Genomic DNA, 19,164 nt, shown 5'->3' on the forward strand with positions numbered 1-19,164 from the left:
TTTAGTTTAGGAGGGGTGGGTAGGGCTAGCTGCCCGGGTGGCTGCGGCGGCCCCTGCAGAGCAGGCCAGCGAGTGCACCGGAGGCAGGGTGTGGAGACCGGAGCAAGTCCAGCCTCTCAGCAAGGCCAGGAAAGCACTCACTGGAATCCTGGATTTTGCTAACGGATTAAACGTGGCATTCCCTCCTTCCCCCTCCGTTGCAGACCTAAAAATAGCTCATCCCAGAGGGGCCGGGAGAGGCTCCACCTCTTCATGAGGTGGGGCTGGGCGGCTGCAGTAGGAGCGGGAGGCGCCGGGGACCCCAGCCACCAGCTGCCTGCGCACTGAGGCGCTCTCTGCCCCGCAGGTTGGCGGCACTGGGGTGGGCCGGGCAGGCTTTGCGTCCGCCGCAGGGAGCGCCAGGTCTGCGGGGGGCTGGGGAAGCATCCCGGCGCCGGCGGGCGGTAAGCGTTCCGGGAACCGTCTGGGCTGACTGGGGCGGTGGAGCAAGTCTGGAAGCGGGACGCGGGGCGAGGAGGGGAGCCGGTACCTCGAGACGTCTTCCCGCCGTCCCCGGCTGCAGGCGACCCCGTGGTGAGCGGGCCGCGCGGGTAAACTATGCCAGGAATTCGTCCCGGGAGCTGGGCGGGTGGGTAGCGTGGCTGCAGTCCGAGCCGTCAGGGCTGCTCATGTTAAACATTAGCGGCTTCGGACGCCCTGCCGGGGTGCAGCTGGACGCGGGAGGAGCCGGCTGCGTGCGTCTGCGCTGCCCGGGGCGCGCCCTTCCGGCCCCGGCGCCGCCCTGCACCCGCGACCCTTCGGCCTGCTCCGAAACGCGGCGCTACGGGAGGGAAGGAGGCACGCGGGGGCGATGAAGGCGGGAGCAGGAATGACGGATGCCCCAAGACTCGGCCTCACTGGGAAGAAGGCCTAAGGTTTTTACTTTTTGAAAAAAGAAAAGTGATTGGGGAGGGTTTGATGATCTGAGTGCCACAGGTAAAGGAGGATCTTTCTTTTAGTAATGAAGTGATTTAAAAACAGACATATTGACATCTTTCGACCCCGCTCTTCCTCTCCTGGGCTGGACTTCAGCAGGAGGCAGACGTGGTATTTTCATCCTGAGGTGGCTGCGAATAAAGTTCACAGAAGACCTGGTCAGTGCAGGGCAGAGGTCCAGGAGGTAGGGCAGGGCAGGGCGCGGTGGGGGTGGGGGTCCGAGGGGGCCTGGGCAGGGCCTAGTTCACGAAGTACATCTTAGGGGCCCAGGGCCTAGGCTGCCCTGCCTGGTCTCCTGGAATTCGATTTCTAACAGAACTTTGGAGAAGGCCTGGGAAGTATGGGTGTTCTGACTTGGTCTCTCACACCCTCATCTGCAGATAGGGTGGGTGATCTCTCCGTTCTCAGCCGCAGCGCCTAACACCTCTCCCCACCCCTCCCGGATGTGAGGACTGGCCGGGAAGAACAACCCTGCTTAGGGAGGCTGATCCTCCAGTCAAGTGGCTGATAAGGGGGCCTTTTGTCATCTCGGTTAGCACCAAGGGTCTGGAGACATCTCCTTCATCTGGAAATATTTTTTGATATTATCTAACTTGACAAAATGGCCTCATGAGGTTGTATGCTTCAGGTTGGGAACAGAAACCCGAATTCATATGGGCACCATAACTGTGGGTTGTGCCACGGAGCTGATACTTGATCAAAACGTTTGTTGCCCAATTCAAATTGATGGGGACAGGGAAGGGCTGCGCTGAGCCTTCGTGTGGACTCCCTGTAGAGATGGTCAGTCCCGGCCAGCCTGGCGAGGCTCTGGCAGTGTCTTCTGTCCCTAGGTCTGGCAACTCTAGTAGTTCTGGCTGAGTCATTGAAGGTGAACTCTTTCCTTCATGGCAAGGAAGACGCTAGTATGTTCTAAGCCAGTTTTCTTTTACATGTGTTTGTTTTACAGTTCTGCGTCTGGGAAGATAGGTCAGGTCAGCACTGATTCCTCTTCTCTAAAGCATTCCCAAGTGACATTAGTCAAATACCTACCCCTATTTTTATTTTAAATAAAATCCTTTTGTGGCAAAAACTTAATAGGCTTTTGATAAAATCATGGCCACTTAAAAATATCTCCTTAAAGTTGCTGGGAATAGGAGGCCAGCTGTAAGGAGAGCTCTGTGCCTGGTGGAGGGGACCTCTGTCTGGTTGCTTGAAGGTTCTAGGAGTGGGTGCAGCCCCCATAAGGGTCAGGGAAGAGTGGAAAGGGAACTTTTTTTAATAAAATAACAACAGAATCTGACAATAAGTCTACGGTCTGCAGTGGAAGTACTCCAGGAGATCCCCTAGGTCCCCGTCATCTCCATTGAGGTCTTTGGAACTCCCTTGTGTTCTGTGTGTGCATAGCCTGTTTGCAAACTGTGCAAAGGTTTCCTTGGCAGCCACAACAATAAGAATTAATGACACGCCTGAGCTCCCCCAGCAGGCACCACTGAAGTTAGCTTGGGAGCCAGGGCAGGTTTGTCAATGATTGCCTGGCAGCCACCTTGGAAACTTGGCTCCCTCAAGTCCTCCTCTTGACTGCATTGTTGAGGAAGCAGAAGAGACAATGAGGTGGCAGTGTTGTTATTGTTGTCTAGCTGTCAGTTTATGTTAAAAAAAATAAGGTGTTTGGCCAATTTTGAGGAAGTTATCTTTGACAGATTATCGGTGGGCAGGTTTTAGAAGAATCATAAAGTCTCCAGGGACTGTTTCACGGTGGGATGGCTGCCTTGTGAGGTGGTGAACAGCCTGTCGCTGGGAGTGTGCAAAGCAAGGGTGGTAGATGGGTTTTCTATGTGCTAGATGGGTGTGGGATTGTCCCAGGCAGAAACCAACTCTTAACAATGAAGCAACTTTGAATGTCAGCACAAATATTCTTTTGGGTCCCTAATTCATAATATTGGTCTAGGATTGGGAAGTTTTCCAAGACCCTGTCAATATATTTAAAGGTGATTAAACAGCTTCAGTTTTCTTAATGATAGTGAGTCTTTTTTTTGTTGCTTTTTTGAGACAAAGCCTCACTCTGTTGCCCAGGCTGGAGTGCAATGATGTGATCTCAGCTCTTTGCAACCTTTGCCTCCCGGGTTGAAGCGATTCTCCTGCCTCAGCCTCCTGAGTAGCTGGGACTGCAGGTGTGTGCCACCATGCCCAGCTGATTTTTGTATTTTTAGTAGAGATGGGGTTTCACCATGTTGGCCAGGCTGATTTTGATCTCCTGACCTCAGGTGATCCGTCTGCCACAGCCTCCCAAAGTGCTGGGACTACAGGCGTGAGCCACCGTGCCTGGCCAACAGTGAGACATTTCTACCTTGTGTTTCTATTCCCAGATGTAGGAAAAGCAGTCTGCTCACAATTCAGTTTGGAGAAAGCACTATGTCCTTGCCCCTGGGGTGTATGTTTCCAGGTAACGTGCAACACTCTCATTTGGCTCTTTGTTCTGCCTATCCTAATCAGGACGCAAGCTGTGGAGCTGAGTCAGGTTCAGACAAGCCCTGCTGAAATACATGGAGAATTTAGAATCTGCAGTACTAACCCTGTCGTGATTTGCCGTAACCTCTGTCAGTGCTTGCACTTTGGTCAAGAAAACTCAGGTATTGCAATTTCCATAATGGGAAATAATTTGTATATCATCATTATCATTATCTTACTTATTGAGAGTTTAGCATAATTCAAAAGCTCTGGAGTCTGATAGAACTTGGTTTGAATCTTGACTTCATTATTTAGTAGCTGAGTGAGCAGGGCCCTTCACTTCCCTGAGCCCCAGTTTCTACATCTGTGAGATGAGACAAACCATAGCCATCTACAAGGCTATATGAGTTTAGAATTAGTACTTTTAAAGGCTGGCACAGTGCTTGGCATATAGATGTTTGATAAATGTTAACTATTATACTGTCATCATGTCATCATAATCATCTTCAAGTTCCCACAGTTCTGCTTCATCTTTTTTTTTTTTAAGATGGAATTTCGCTCTTGTTACCCAGGCTAGAGTGCAGTGGTGTAGTCTCAGCTCACGGCTCACTGCAACCTCCACCTCCCAGGTTCAAGCTGTTCTCCTGCTTCAGCCTTCCAAGTAGCTGGGATTATAGGCACCTGCTGCCATGCCCAGGTAATTTCTGTATTTTTAGTAGAAATGGGTTTCACCATGTTGGCCAGGCTGATCTTGAACTCCTGACCTCAGGTGATCTGTCTGCCTCGGCCTCTTTAAGTACTGGCATTACAGGTGTGAGCCACCCGGCCTAGCCCTGCTCCGTTTTATAATGCCAGAGCTCTAGAAAATCTAAGAATTGGACCCTTAGGGTTCTAGAAAAGGACATGAGTCATACTTTTGAGGTGCATTAAAACCTCATGAACTCAGACTCCTAATTCTGTGTGGCTGGGAGTGGGGCTGTCACCCTCTGTGTTTATAGAGTATGCACAGAGTGTAAGTATGAAGGTTTCAGGGCTGTTCAGGAAGCAAGCTCCAACACCGAGGCCGTATGTTGACAGTCAGCCTGGGCACTGCGACTTCTAACCAGCATGCCTGAGTCCACCTGTAAGGGCTCCTGCATTCTAAGCTCTTATTAGTAGCCCAGGGGATTAATCTCCAGATGCAAATGGTCAACAAATCAAGCATTTACTAAGTCTGAATGGCATTTCCCTCCAATGGGTCTGAATGAGGGCTCCCTAACTCAGCTTTTACTCTTTATCCTAACTCTTGGTGGTTTATAGCTCCATTTCTTCAATACCCCAAGAATATAGAATTTTAAGTCAGATATTCTGAGATTTCAACAATTTTGCCTAGTTTAGTAGTAATTTGGGTGCCAGGCAATGGGCTAGGGGCTGGGATAAAGCAGATATGAATAAGCCATGGTCTCAGCCCCTGTAAAGTTCATAGCTAGGGGAGTGAGAGAGGAAGGAGACAGAAGTATCCTGGGTTCCCAGAGAACCCTTTCCCAGCTCCTGTCTAGACACTTACCACTCTGTGGGAGTAATTTCTGTGTATTTTTCTGTCTTTCCGGAAAAAAAAAAAACAACTTTGGAGCCAGATACTATTACTTACTAGTTGTGTGATTGTGGGAAAATCATTTCCCCTGGTTCTTTCCTCGCTCTGTTTCCTCTCTTTGTTCACTCTCTGTTTCTTCATCTGTATAGTAGGTTGTTGTGAGAATTAAATGAGATAATATACGTAAAACCTTAGCACTGTGTGTGGAAAATAATAGAGTTCCAGAAATGTGAACTATTTTTATTAACAACGGCAGGGATAGTTGCCCAGGTCCTCATTGATCCCGAGTGCTAGTCATGATGCCTGGCACTTAGTAGGGCCTCAGGAATCATTTGTTGATGGGTTGGAGATATGGATGTTGCAGAGCCACCCTAACAGGCCAAAGTGTATGCTTTGTCCTCTAGAAGGCCAGGAGAGGGGCAGGGAATTTTGACTGTGAGCCTAGCAGGGATATATGATGGTAATCATTTATTTATTTATTTTATTTTTAATTTTACTTTAAGTTCTGGATACATGTGCAGAATGTGCAGGTTTGTTACATAGGTATACATGTGCCATGGTGGTTTGCTATACCTATCAACCCATCACTTAGGTTTTAAGCCCCGCATGCATTAGGTGTTTGTCCTAAAGCTCTCCCTTTCCTTGTTCCCCAACACCCGACAGGCCTTGGTGTGTGATGTTCCCCTCCTGGTGTCCGTGTGTTCTCATTATTCAACTCCCGCTTATGAGTGAGAACATGTGGTGTTTGGTTTCTGTTGCTGTGTTAGTTTGCTGAGAATGATGGTTTCCAGCTTCATCCATGTCCCTGCAAAGGACATGAACTCATCCTTTTTAATGGCTGCATAGTATTCCATGGTGTATATGTGCCACATTTTCTTTATCCAGTCTATCACTGGTGGGCATTTGGGTTGGTTCCCAGTCTTTGCTATTGTAAATAGTGCTGTAATAAACATATACGTGCATGTGTCTTTATAGTAGAATGATTTATAATCCTTTAGGAATATACCCAGTAATGGGATTGCTAGGTCAAATGGTATTTCTGGTTCTAGATCCTTGAGGAATTGCCACACTGTCTTCCACAATGGTTGAACTAATTTACGCTCCCATATGGTGGTAATCATTTACAAGCAGGGCCTTGAAAAATGCATCGACCTTTAGTTGGAGCAGAAGGAGGTGGCAAAGGGCCATCTATACCAAGAGACAGTGTGGAATAGAGGCTAGGAGGCCAGACTGGAGCCAGGCTGCCTCAGTGTGAATCTTGCCTCTGGACCTTGGGCAAGTGTCTTTATTTCTCTGTGGCTTACATGATGATAGTACTTCCTCAAGGGCTTGTCCTGAGAAATATATAAGTGATTCTTTGTAAAGCATTTAAAAACAGTGCCTATGAATTAAATAAACAGCCCAGAGGTATTAAAGTGTGGAAGGAAGTAATATGGAAAATGGGAGATGCAGCAAGAAAGGTAGGTTTGGAAACAGTTTATCAATGTCTTTGAATATCACTCAATGTATTTGGAATTAGCCAATAAGGAACACAAAATCCATTCCTCTATGGCTGGAGCTCAATAGTGGTTTCCCACTTTAAACAGGGCCTGCACTCTTAGGTTCGCCACAATCCCTAATGTTCACTAGCTCAATACTCCACAGATTAGTGGTTCTAAGTCAGTAAGTATGGGGATCTGTATTTCTAACAAATTCCCAGGTGATGTTGATGATGCTGCTGGTCCAGAGACCACACTTTGGGAACTACTGGCCTATTGTATCTTGGACACTAAGGTGGGGAATGAGTTGCCATTTATCATCAAGCATGCATTGTGGTTTTTTTCACACCTGCTGCATTTTGTGTATTAATGTTACTTTTCTGGCCCTAATGGAACTTGGGTTTACAGTTCCTGGCATAACCAGTATGGGAGGGTTGGATATAAGATCTCAAGAGACTGGAGGGGCTAGAGAGAAGGAGATTGGGGAATGACTGAGGCTCAGCCTAGACCGAGCCTGTGGTAGCTGAAGCTGTGAGCTCATTCCTAGGGATAGCATGCAGGGAGAAATGGCGTACAGCAGGTGGACAGCAGAATATCAAGTGGGCACTGGCACATCCTGTCATAAAAGAAAGCGGAAAGAATAGTCACTGCTTAAGGAAGAGGATTCAAACAGGTAGGAGGAGAGATGAGAGAGAGAGTGGCTGATGGAGAGTTATTGACTTATTGTAGAGAGAGGACTGTTGGCAAACATCTGAGGCCAAGCTTAAATAGTTAAACAGTAAAGCTCTCAGATGAGCTCACTTGCGAGCTGGGCCATCAGGAAGCAGGTGTCCTGTTACCCTTGCCCACTGCATGCCTGGTAACCTGCTGTTGCTCCGAGGCACAGCTTGTTGTGAGCAATTGTCTCTGAGGCTCCAGTGTCACATTTGCAGCTTTGGAGCTAAGCATGGTGAGTATCATGTTGCCCAACTCTGTTTTTTTCCTCATAACATGGCACATTAGGTAAAAATGTGCTAGTCTTTTCATTGCCATGGTAAGGGTGCTTATGTCTGGCTGTTTTTCTTTTTGGAATACTTGTTGGGCAAGAGTATCTGAGAAAGGGAAGGACGGAGCTGAAACTGAAAAGGTGGGCCAGTGGCATCCTGTAGGCAGTCTCAAGACCAGGCTAAGAGGTTTGCATTTGGTACAGTGGGAATAGGGAGCCATGCTGAACTCCAGGGTGGGGAGCAGCTGTGTGGTTAATATAGCCTCATTGCCCAGGCCCTGATCTTAGAGTGGGCCCATATAGGCATACTATAAATGAGGAGTGAGTAAATGGAAGAAGTATAAGTTTAAGGGATAAAGGGTGATAATCTGATCAAAGCAAAATTTTAGGAGGAATAGCCTCAAGAATCAATGTTGAGTAGTTCAGAGTCCCTAAGCTTTGGTGCCAGATGAATTTACAATTACACTTCAAACCTGGTCTCCTGTTTTCATCCATTTTGTACTGCCGCAACAGAATAACACAGACTGAGTAATTTTTAAAGAAAATAAATTAATTTCTCACAGTTCTGGAAGCTTGAAGTCCAATATCAATGTGCTGGCACTGGGCAAGGGCCTTCTTGCTGTATCAGCTCTTGGTGGAGAGCAGAAGGTCAAGAAAGCACAAGAGCCAGGGGGAAGGGGACAGAATTCCTCCATTCCTCAGGAACCTACTCCTGTGATAACTAACCCACCCCTATAATAATGACATTCATTCATTCATGAGGGCAGAGTCTTCATGACTTAATTACCTCTTACAGGTCCCACCTTTCAACACTGCTGCATTGGGGATGAAGTTTTCAACATATGACCTTTGGGGGATGCCACTGAGCCACTCCAGAAGCCAGTTTCCTTATTTGTAAAAGGAAAATAATAATACCTGTTTGTAGGTTTGTATTCAGAGTTTGTTTCTAGCACAGAGGGCGGCACTTCCTGCAGACTTGACAGTGTTATCACTGAGCACCTTCCCCTCGCATTTTCTCCAAGTCTCATGGCACCCTGTGAGGCAGGGCTGACCTGTCACCACCTTTCACAGAAGAAGGCAGTGGCTCATTGGGGTCAGGGGCCATTCCCGGAGGCCCTTCTCTCTCTCTCTCTCTCCCTTTTTTTTTTTGCCAACCTAGTCCTACCATTTTTTTTTTTTTTTTTGAGACGGAGTTTCGCTCTTGTTACCCAGGCTGGAGTGCAATGGCGCGATCTCGGCTCACCACAACCTCCGCCTCCTGGGTTCAGGCAATTCTCCTGCCTCAGCCTCCTGAGTAGCTGGGATTACAGGCACGCACCACCATGCCCAGCTAATTTTTTTTTTTTTTTTTTGTATTTTTAGTAGAGACGGGGTTTCACCATGTTGACCAGGATGGTTTCGATCTCTTGACCTCGTGATCCACCCGCCTCGGCCTCCCAAAGTGCTGGGATTACAGGCTTGAGCCACCGCGCCCGGCCAGTCCTACCATTTTTTAAGGGCTTCCTTCATGAAGCTGATGACTTCTCTGACTTTTTATTGCACTTAAAAGTCTGAATCATGTAATCTTAAAATAACTTGATTAAATAGGGTAACATGTACCTCTTGTTGCCTTAGTCAGATTCTCACTTCAGCAAGAGCTGAAATTCTATTTTTTCTTTTGAAAAATAATAAAAGTGATAGAAGATGATGAGAAGAACTTTGAATAGTACAGAGAGGTGGAAAGTGAAAAATAAAAGTCCTCTAATCTCCATTCTCACTTCCCAGAGGTAGCCATTGCTTTTTTGTTGTTGTTGTTGAGATGGAGTATCGCTCAGTTGCCCAGGCTGGAGTGCAGTGGCACCATCTTTGTTCACTACAACCTCCGCTTCCTGGGTTCATGCGATTCTCCTGCCTCAGCCTCCTGACTAGCTGGGATTACAGGCGAGTGCCACCATGCCCAGCTAATTTTTGTGTTTTTAGTAGAGACAGGGTTTCGCCATGTTGGTCAGGCTGGTCTCAAACTCCTGAGCTTGTGATCTGCCTGTCTCGGCCTCCCAAAGTTCTGGGATTATAGGCGTGAGCCACTGTACCTGGCTGGTAGCCATTGCTAATAGCTTCTTGTTTATCTTTCCAGAAACAGTCTATGCTTATGAAATATACCTAAGTAAATCATATATATGAATCATAAATGAGCATATTTTATTCATTATAAAACAAATTATAACAAATATGAGTCATATGTATGTGTGTGTATATATGTATGTTGACTCTTCTTATCTGTGGATTCTACATCTATAGATTCAACAAACTGCGGATCAAAAATATTTGAAATAAAAAAGGATAGTTTCTTCTGTACTGAACATGTACAGACTTTTTTTCTAGTCATTATTCCTAAATAATTACATATAACAACTACAGGTATTTTTAAAGCATTTACATTATATGAGGTATTATAAATAATCTGGAAATGATTTCAGATATATGGGAGAATATGCAGAGGTTATAATGCAAATACTTCACCATTTTATAAAAGCGATTTGAGCATCTGTAGATTTTTGTATCTGAGGAGGGTCCTGGATACTGAGGGATGACTGAATATGTATATATATGATTATCATCACTGGTCTGTGAAGGCCTATCTACCTGTCTATTTGACCATCGCTACCCACACACCATCTGTCTATTCATTTATCCCCATTCCACACTCCCATTTCCCTCCCTCCTCTTGTAGACAGCTATCCTATATGATATATATCTTTCATTTTTGTGAGTTATTAAATATGATTATATTAATATGTCATTAATACAGAAATAGAGGTATAAATGCCTACTTTGTGTGTTTACATATATATCTACATATGTATCTTGGAGATTATCATTTCATATCCGTACATGTAAGTCTGCCTTATACCAATCAATAGCTGCATAATATTTCATTGCATAGAGATACATTGTACTTTGCGTTCTTCTACCTTTTCTTGTACTTTGCTTTTATAAAGGATACTACAATGACAGTTCTTTCACAAGTACCTTTGTATATATGAGTTTGTAGCATAAATTGTAATTCTTAGTAGTGAAATATTCAAAATTCCCATTGATACTGTCAAGTTACTCTTCAGAGAGAACAGTTCATATGTTCACCAAGAGTTTGGAGAGTACAAACTGAGTCTTGGCAAACAAACTGGAGCTCTTTTTGCTTAACTGTTAAGTTAAAAAAAAAAGCCCATCATGGATTGAGCATCATGTGGCAGAGACTCCATGGCTCTCTTAAGCCCCTTCTAACAGAGGTGGACATTATGTCACTCATATTCCAGGAGAGAGAACTTAGTCCTATGATCACATGTTATTGCTGGAGAAGCTGGGAAAGGTAGTCCACTCATGTTCCACTAGAATCCTGTAGTTACAGGAGAAAGAGAGGACAGGGTAGACATTAGGTAGCTTGGTCACTCACAGCAAGTTGTTGGACTTTATCCTGAGATAAAAATAGGGTTGTAGAAGGACCCGTTTCTATATTGGATAGCCATCTGCTGACAAAGGCCTTTGCCAGGCACTCCTGCAGTGGAGGTGGGCTTTGCAGAGGGAGCTCACTGAGGACCTGCTATGTGCCAGGAGCTAGGCCGGGTACTTCACCTGCCTTATTCCTCACCACAGGCCTGCACAGTGGGCTTCATGTTCCTTCTTAGATACAGGAGGCTTAAACATGTACAGGGACTTGCCCAAGGCAGAGCATTCGAATCTACATCTGTGTGAGTGCAAAGCCCACCTTTTATTTCCACAGCTCTGGCCATGTCAGCACACACCATGCATGCTGAAGCTGCTGCACAATCACCTGACTTTGCCCCACTTAGGGGCTTGCTGACCAGATATACCATTTGTGCAGCCACACACACCTTACCTAACTTGGACTCTCTTCTCATTTTCCAGGCCTTCTCTCAGCTACTTGGCCTGCTGCCGTGGCCTTGGTGCCACCTTCCTCCGGTGGTCAGCTCAGGGATTCCCCTGCCCATGCAGTCCCCAGCTGCCACTGCTGAGGGCCTAAGTGGACCCCTCTTTGGGGCTTACACGTTCCCCACCTTCAAGTTCCAGCCTCGCCGTGATAGCATGGACTGGAGGCGCATTAGCACCCTGGATGTAGACCGTGTGGCCCGGGAGCTGGATGTGGCCACTCTGCAGGAGAACATTGCTGGCATCACCTTCTGCAACTTGGAGCGGGAGGTATGCAGCCGCTGTGGGCAGCCTGTGGACCCAGCACTGCTCAAGGTGCTGCGCCTGGCGCAGCTCATCATCGAGTACCTGCTGCACTGCCAGGACTGCCTCAGTGCCAGCATTGCCCAGCTGGAGGCACGGCTGCAGACCAGTCTGGGCCAGCAGCAGCGCAGTCAGCAGGAGCTGGGCCGCCAGGCTGACGAGCTCAAGGGTGTGCGGGAGGAGAGCCGCCGGCGTCGCAAGATGATCAGCACCCTGCAGCAGCTGCTAATGCAGACAGGCACCCACAGCTACCACACGGTGAGGAATCTCTACTGGGTGGAGAGAGTGGGAGGGATGTGCGCCCCAGCCACTAGGCAAATGGGGCAGCACTGCTGGTGGGGGTGCACAAGGCTGCTGGGGGCCATTCTTGGAGTGGTTAGGAGAGATTTCAGGGATGCTGCTCTTGGCCAGAGAGCCTGGGGGTGTCTCATTAGGTTCTACTGTGTGTTTGTGTGTGTGTGTGTGTGTGTGTGTGTGTGTGTTTAGACTGTACATGTGTGGGAGGTGTGTGTATGGAGTGTGTATGTGTTTATGGAGAGGGTGCATATATATTCATGAATGTATGGAGAGTGTGTTTGTAAATGGCGTGAATGTGTGTGTGTTTAATATATGTGTGTATGAATACTTGAAGGGTATCTCCGTGTATATTGGGTGTGTAGTGTGTAATGTGTGCTTATACTATTTTATTATAAAGGATGCAACTCTGGAGCATGTATAAAAAGGTGCATTTATAGTGTTTGTGTGTGTGTGAATGAATGAAGGGTATATATGTGTGTAAGAGTGTGTGTTTGTACTTATGGAGAGTGTGGGTAAGGATGTGTATGTAAAAGAAGGATGTGTATGTATCTGAGGGTGTATTTATGGAGAATGTGAGTGCATGCATATATATGTATGATGGAGGATTTGTGTGTGTATGTAGAGGAGTGTGTTGTGTAAAGGTGTGTGTGAGGGGTGTGTGTGCGTATGTGTTGAATTTATGTGTGACAAGGGATTGGTGGAGCCAGGCCGATTCTGGAATACTGACTCCATTATTCAACCAAATGATAGTTCATTACCCAGAGCAGCTTTGGAGCATTTTTGAATGTGTCTCCATGGAAGTATGGACATTTGCCCTTTAATAAAAATTGTCATGATGGCTGGTCCTGTGCCAGGCTCTGTGGATGTGGGCACAAGTCATGCTGGTTCAGGTTTTTAAGACATTCATAGTTTGTAGATGGGTGGGTTACCTATTTCTGCTCGTGACAGTTCTGACACCAAATGTGTGTTTTGTTTTCCTCATACCAACCAACTCTCCAGTGCCAACTGGGTGCCCTACAATTCAATTCTGACATTATCTAATGGAGTTAGCATCAGATTCCCAGTTAAGGGATCAGTCCCATAAGACTGGCCCCACTTCAGATACCTGAGCCTCCTATACTTCTGACTAACTGGCTACAAATTGGGGGTTTCCACAACTTCATCCTGAGGTTCAATAATTTGCTAGAATGGCTCACAGAACTCAGGAAGAAGACACTATATTACCAGTTTATGATAAAGGGTAGAAGTCAGAATAATCAAATGGAAGAGAAGCACTTGGGGATAAGAGAGGACAAGGTATGGGAGAAGGGACTTCCGTGCCGTTTCTGTGTGTGCCACCTCCTGGCACCTCAGTATTTACCAATCTGGAAACTCTCTAAATCCCATCATTTAGGGGTTTTATGGACTCCACCAAGCGTGTGTAATTGATTAAGTTATGGCTGTTGCTTATTAGTCCAGCTCCTCTTCCCTCCCTGGAGGCTGGAGGGTGGGGCTGAAAGTTCCAACCTTCTACCCATGCCTTGGTCTTTCTGGTGACCAACCCCCATCCTGGGAGGATTACCTGAGCCCTGCATCCTTATCGTAATGCTGATGAACAAAAACAAAACAAAACAAAACAAAACAGGATGGGGGTTGATCACCAGGAAGTCATTGGTGGAGTGGGGCAGAAGGTGCCCAGTCACCAGTCATTTTGTTAGCATACATTCAAAACATACTGTCTTCATAAGTTTAGTGTTGCTACAAAGGAATACCCGAGGCTGGATAAGTTATAAAGAAAAGAGTTATTTAACTCACAGTTCTACTGGCTGGAAGGTTCAAGACTGGGCATCTGGTGAGGGCCTCAGGCTGCTTTCACTCCTGGTTAAAGGTGAAGGGGAGCTGACCTGTGCAGATCTCATGGCAAGAGAGGAAGTAAGGGGAAAGAGAGGTGCCAGGCTCTTTGTAACAACCAGCTCTGTCAAACTCATAAGAATGAGAACTCCCTCACCCCCAAGGGAGGGCATTAATCTATATTTGAGGGATCTGCCCCTGTGACCCAAATACTTCTCACTCTCTCAACACTGCTGCACTGGAGATTAAATTTCAACATGAGGTTTGGAAGGGACAAACTAGCAAATCGCAAGGATCTCAGAAAGCTTTTGTGTTATCAACTGGGGACTGAGACCAAATATTATTACAAAAAATGCTTGATCACCCTTATCACTCTGAAGATTGTAAGTCATGGGTGTCCAATCTTTTGGCTTCCCTGGACCACAGTGGAAGAATTGTCTTCAGCCACACATAAAATACAGTAACATTTGTGATAGCTGATGAGCTTAAAAAAAAAATTCCTAAACAAATCTCAATGCTTTAGGAAAGTTTACAAATTTGTGTTGGGCTGCATTCAGAGCTGTTCTGGGCCGTATGTGGCCCATGGGCTGCAGGTTGGACAAGCTTGTTGTAAGTGTTTTAGGAGTTTCTGTTTTAGTGCCAGAAACTAGGAACAAAGACCCAATTTGCATTCTTTTTTTTTTTCTTGAGACAGGGTCTCTGTCACCGAGGCTGCTGTGTGATCATGGCTCATCACACTCTTAACCTCCCAGGCTTAGGTGATCCTTCCACTTCAGCCTTCTGAGTAGTTAGCACTACAGACACCTACCACCACATTTGGCTAATTTTTTGTAGAGACAGGGTTTCTCTAAGATGCCCAGTCTGGTCTCGAACTTCTGGGCTCAAGTGATCTGCCCACCTTAGTCTCCCAAAGTTCTAGGATTATAGGTGTGAGCCACTGTGCCCAGCCTACATTCTTAGCACATCACAATATCACAGTGGGACAGAAGAAATCATTATGATGTATTATTAATTGATAACAAATTGATATAATTGATATGATATTTATGATTAAAAGGGTCAGAACCCTTTTAGTGTTAAGTCCTGTTGACACATCCGGTTGCTAGGAAGGCTGGGACATAGAGTGTTTATTCTCATTGACCACAGGACTATCACCAAGGAAGAAAGGGAAAATGGGTATTGGAGGACAACTGGCAATTCCTGTCACAATTGTCTGCAAAGATAGCAAATAATCTGCCTATAACTGATTAACTAGCAATGGCAACCTCCAAAGCTGTGTTGAGAAGAATTCTGAAATTTTACAGTGAGAAGACAGTATGATAGATTGGTCATGTCTGAAATGTCTTAGGAGAGGGATGTGGAATTACAGATACTGTTTATTTGCTAACCTCTGCCTCTGGTGATTCTCCACCCTCGGGTGTAACCTAGACATTGACATTTTTTTTTTTTTTTTTTTTTTTTGAGACGGAGTTTCTCTCTCGTTACCCAGGCTGGAGTGCAATGGCGCGATCTCGGCTCACCGCAGCCTCTGCCTCCTGGGTTCAGGCAATTCTCCTGCCTCAGCCTCCTGAGTAGCTGGGATTACAGGCACGCGCCACCATGCCCAGCTGATTTTTTGTATTTTTAGTAGAGACGGGGTTTCACCATGTTGACCAGGATGGTCTCGATCTCTTGACCTTGTGATCCACCCGTCTCGGCCTCCCAAAGTGCTGGGATTACAGGCTTGAGCCACCGCGCCCGGCCCGACATTGACATTTTAAAACAATTTTTTATTATAAAAAATTTCAAACATATGCAATAGTAGAGAGAATAGTGTAATGAACCCTAGGCACTAACAGTTATCAACCTATAGCTAGTGTTGTTGTACCTGTCCCCCTGCCCACTTTCCCCCACTTCTGGATTATTTTGAAGCATATTAGTAATATGATTTTATTTGTAATATTTCAGTATCTCTATTTGTATCTCTAAAAGGGAAAGACTCTGACTTTTAAACATAGACAACACCATCATCACAGTCTGAAAAAGCAACAGAAATTCCTGAGTATCATCAAATATCCAGTCAGTGTTCACAGTTTCCCGGGGGCACTGGTAGTATTTTAAAGCTCCCCAGGTGATTCTGGTGGGCAGCATGGGTTAACATCATTCCCTTGCTCAGTAAATTAAATTCTTTATTTCTGAAGCAGCCCAGGGGTCCCAAGGGGATGGGGGCTTTGATACAAATCCAAGGCTGACTCAGTTGACCTAATCCTGTTCCCCATTCCTTCCTCTCTGTATAGTGCCACCTGTGTGACAAGACATTCATGAATGCCACCTTTCTCCGTGGTCACATCCAGCGCAGGCATGCAGGACTGGACTCAGAAGGTGAGTCTAGACAGCAGCCTGGGCCCCTTCTGGGACTGTGGAAGGGCCTGGGGGCTGGTACTAAGTGGGTGGCAAACACCTATACCACCCAAAACTGCTCTCACAATCTCACTTTCCAATTGGGGATGGGATGATACCACCATCCACCACCCGGAGAGCCCACATGGGTTGGAAGGGTTTCTGACCCCATGTGTAAAGAAGGGCTGGGAGTCAGACAGGTAGATGTCACTCTTAGCTCTTTCCGTATTTATTATGCGACCTTGGTCAATGCTTTCCCCTCTGTGTCTCAGTGGCCTTCACTCTAAGTGGCACAGTCAGATGAAGTGACTTTGAAGGGCTCTTACCTTCCAGCCTTCTGTGAATCTGTAATTCTCTGATGCCAGCCACGGATAAGCTTAAATGGGGTGAATGGGCAGTCAGACCAGTTCTTTGACTTTTCTACATACCTGAGCTTATCGTGACTTAATTACTTTAATTTTACAAATTCCAAAATGAGGAGCAAGGCTGTATGTTTTCCCCATAAAGAGATTTGCATATTTTATATTCACTTTTTTTTTTTTTTTGAGACAGTGCCTCACTCTTTCACTCAGGCTCGAGTACAGTAGCTTGATCTTGGCTCCATTGAAGCCTCCGCTTCCTGGGCTCAAGCAATCCCCCTACTTCAGCCTCCTGAGTAGCTGAGACTACAGGCACATACCACCATGCCAGGCTAATTTTAAAAATTTTTCCTAGAGATGAGGTCTCACTATGTTGGCCTGGCTGGTCTCCTGGGCTCAAGCGATCTACCTGTTTCAGCCTGCCAAAGTGCTAGGATTACAGGCATGAGCCACTGCACTCAACCTATATTCACTTTTTGAGGTTCAGTAAGAAATATCTGTTAAAACATAAAATAAATATAAATATAAAAATGCCGTTAAGTAAAACTTTTCCTCCTATTTTTTGTCATTCAAATTCCCTTTTCATAGAACAGATTGAGTTTTAAAACAGCACCACTTACCTGATTATTATGCATTTAGTGCATATCTGATTCTTAGTTCTGCATTGGAGGCTAAGGAAAAATAAATTTTCCACGCCTTAAATTTTTCTTTAAATAAAAATATGTCTCTGATTTAGAAAATTTAAATATAGGAAAGTAGAAAAGAGAAAATAAAAACCATGGACAATATCACCAGCAGTTAATATTTTGGTGTATTTTCTGTAGACATATATAATCAAATAGTGTGCACTTTGACTACTGCTTGTTTTCATTTAAGAATATGTTGCATTTTCCAATGTCATTAAATTACCTTTGAAAATGTGATTTTTAATGCCTGAATAGTATTTCATCAAGTGGTTATCATAATTTATTTCACAATTTCCTCCTGCTGAATATATGCTTACCCCAACATTTCTTTATTATAAATCACATGATGGTTGATATTCTTGCACATAGCTCTTTGTGTGTATCTCTTATTTCCTTAATGTAAAGTGCTGTCAGGAGAGAGAAATGTGTTCTTAAGGTCACTTTTGCTATATCATGGCCTGTTTACGTGCAGGCAGCTGACTTCCCAGATGCCCAGCTCTCCTATTCCACAGTCGCCTCAAATCATGTTATTAAAGCAAATTAATTTCTACTGCAGCTAAAAATTGCTTGTTTGTAAAATGTCCAACCTGAGAGAAAAGTCACATCCCTTTTCAAAGAAAAGGCTTAGAACTTTAGTAACAGTACTATTTATCTAGTAATCACTAAGTATGCTTTAAAAAGTAACAAATGTTCAAGAAAAATTGGTTTCTTTTTTGACTCTTAGCCCTTGCTTTATCATCAATATGTGGTTTAGATAGGATGTTTTTATAATTCATTCTGAATCTTTTTCTTCACTTAATTTAAATTATGCACTTAAAGTAGCTTTGGTTCTTTATAGTACATACTGCTATTTTTTTCATTTGAAATTTAAAACTATACACTTATTGAAAAAAGTGAGCTTAAAATTACAATGATTTTTATTACTTTAAAATTATCTCTGATTACTGTCAGGATATATAGATATGTTTTTTATACTGATAATTGGTGTATACACTATTTGGTATTCTGCTTCTGTTACTGTAGTAATTTTAAATTTCTATTTCCATGCATCAGTACTGTCAAAATATTTATTTTAAGTGACAGTACAATAATAATTCACATTTTTTGAGCTGTCGTGCCAGGCACTATGCTAAGCACTTTGCATTCTCACATTTCACCCACACAGCAGCCCTCTGAGTTAGGTGCTATTGTTATCTCTATTTTTGAGTTTGGGGAAACAGAGGGACAGGGAGGTTACGTTCTTTGTCCAAAGTCAGTGTACTAAGTAGCAAAGCTGTTTCAGACCAAGGTGTGGCTGATTGATGAGGTGAGAAACTACACTCCCTTGATTTTTACGCTTAAACTGGTTACCTGTCTTTGCATGGACCCCACAGGAAAACAGAAGAAGCAGGAACAGCCAGTGGAAGAGGTGTTAGAAGAGCTACGGGCCAAGCTAAAGTGGACCCAAGGGGAGCTGGAAGCCCAGAGGGAGGCCGAGAGGCAGCGGCAGCTCCAGGTGGGCAGGGAGAGAAAACATCAGGGAGACTTGGGTCATCCCAGGAGGCCCCTGGTGCACATGAGTCCCACAGGGCAAAATTTCCAGCTGGTTTCCCAGAGCTGGGAATCAGAGCTGGGACAGATAATGCCTTCTCGAACACAGCAAATGATTTTAGGTAGTCTGGAAAGGAAAATTGAATTATTTTTGCCAGACTTTTGTGGACGAAAGTAGAGCAGAGGGATGCAGTTTCCTGCATTAGTCAGCAGCCTCTGAGGATGTTTGAACCTGAATTTCAGCTTTGTACACAACGCTGTTAGTTAACTTTTTGAGGACAAAGACTGGGTTTGATTCTGAAAGCTCCAGAACCCAGCCCAGATAAAATGCTCAGTAAATGTTTATAGAATGAAAATACATGAAGTTGCCCTGCTCATTCCTTCATTATTCATTCCCTCAGCATGCATTTATTGAGCA

General features: G+C 45.0%; 1 protein-coding gene across 8 annotated transcripts in view; it reads left to right on the forward strand.

Annotated features, from left to right (window-relative positions):
• DZIP1L (DAZ interacting zinc finger protein 1 like) overlaps positions 1–19,164 on the forward strand; it is a 50,597-nt gene continuing 31,433 nt past the window's right edge. For 3 of the 8 annotated variants that reach the window (XR_004264811.1, XM_032265529.1, XM_032265542.1), the window contains exons 1-5: positions 102–573; positions 3,448–3,584; positions 11,342–11,923; positions 16,069–16,153; positions 18,590–18,711. Coding sequence is in view for 7 of the 8 variants with exons in the window: in XM_032265529.1 (XP_032121420.1) it covers positions 11,423–11,923; positions 16,069–16,153; positions 18,590–18,711 (708 nt within the window). In the remaining variant the exon portion in view is untranslated. Of the gene's footprint in view, positions 574–775; positions 915–3,226; positions 3,585–11,341; positions 11,924–16,068; positions 16,154–18,589; positions 18,712–19,164 lie in introns of those variants that run through there. The other 5 variants (XM_032265520.1, XM_032265489.1, XM_032265510.1 and 2 more) reach the window with 5 other exon arrangements.

Source organism: Sapajus apella, unplaced genomic scaffold (assembly GCF_009761245.1).
Source record: "Sapajus apella isolate SASKATOON/1434 unplaced genomic scaffold, GSC_monkey_1.0 scaffold4, whole genome shotgun sequence".
Taxonomy (NCBI): Eukaryota; Metazoa; Chordata; class Mammalia; order Primates; family Cebidae; genus Sapajus; species Sapajus apella.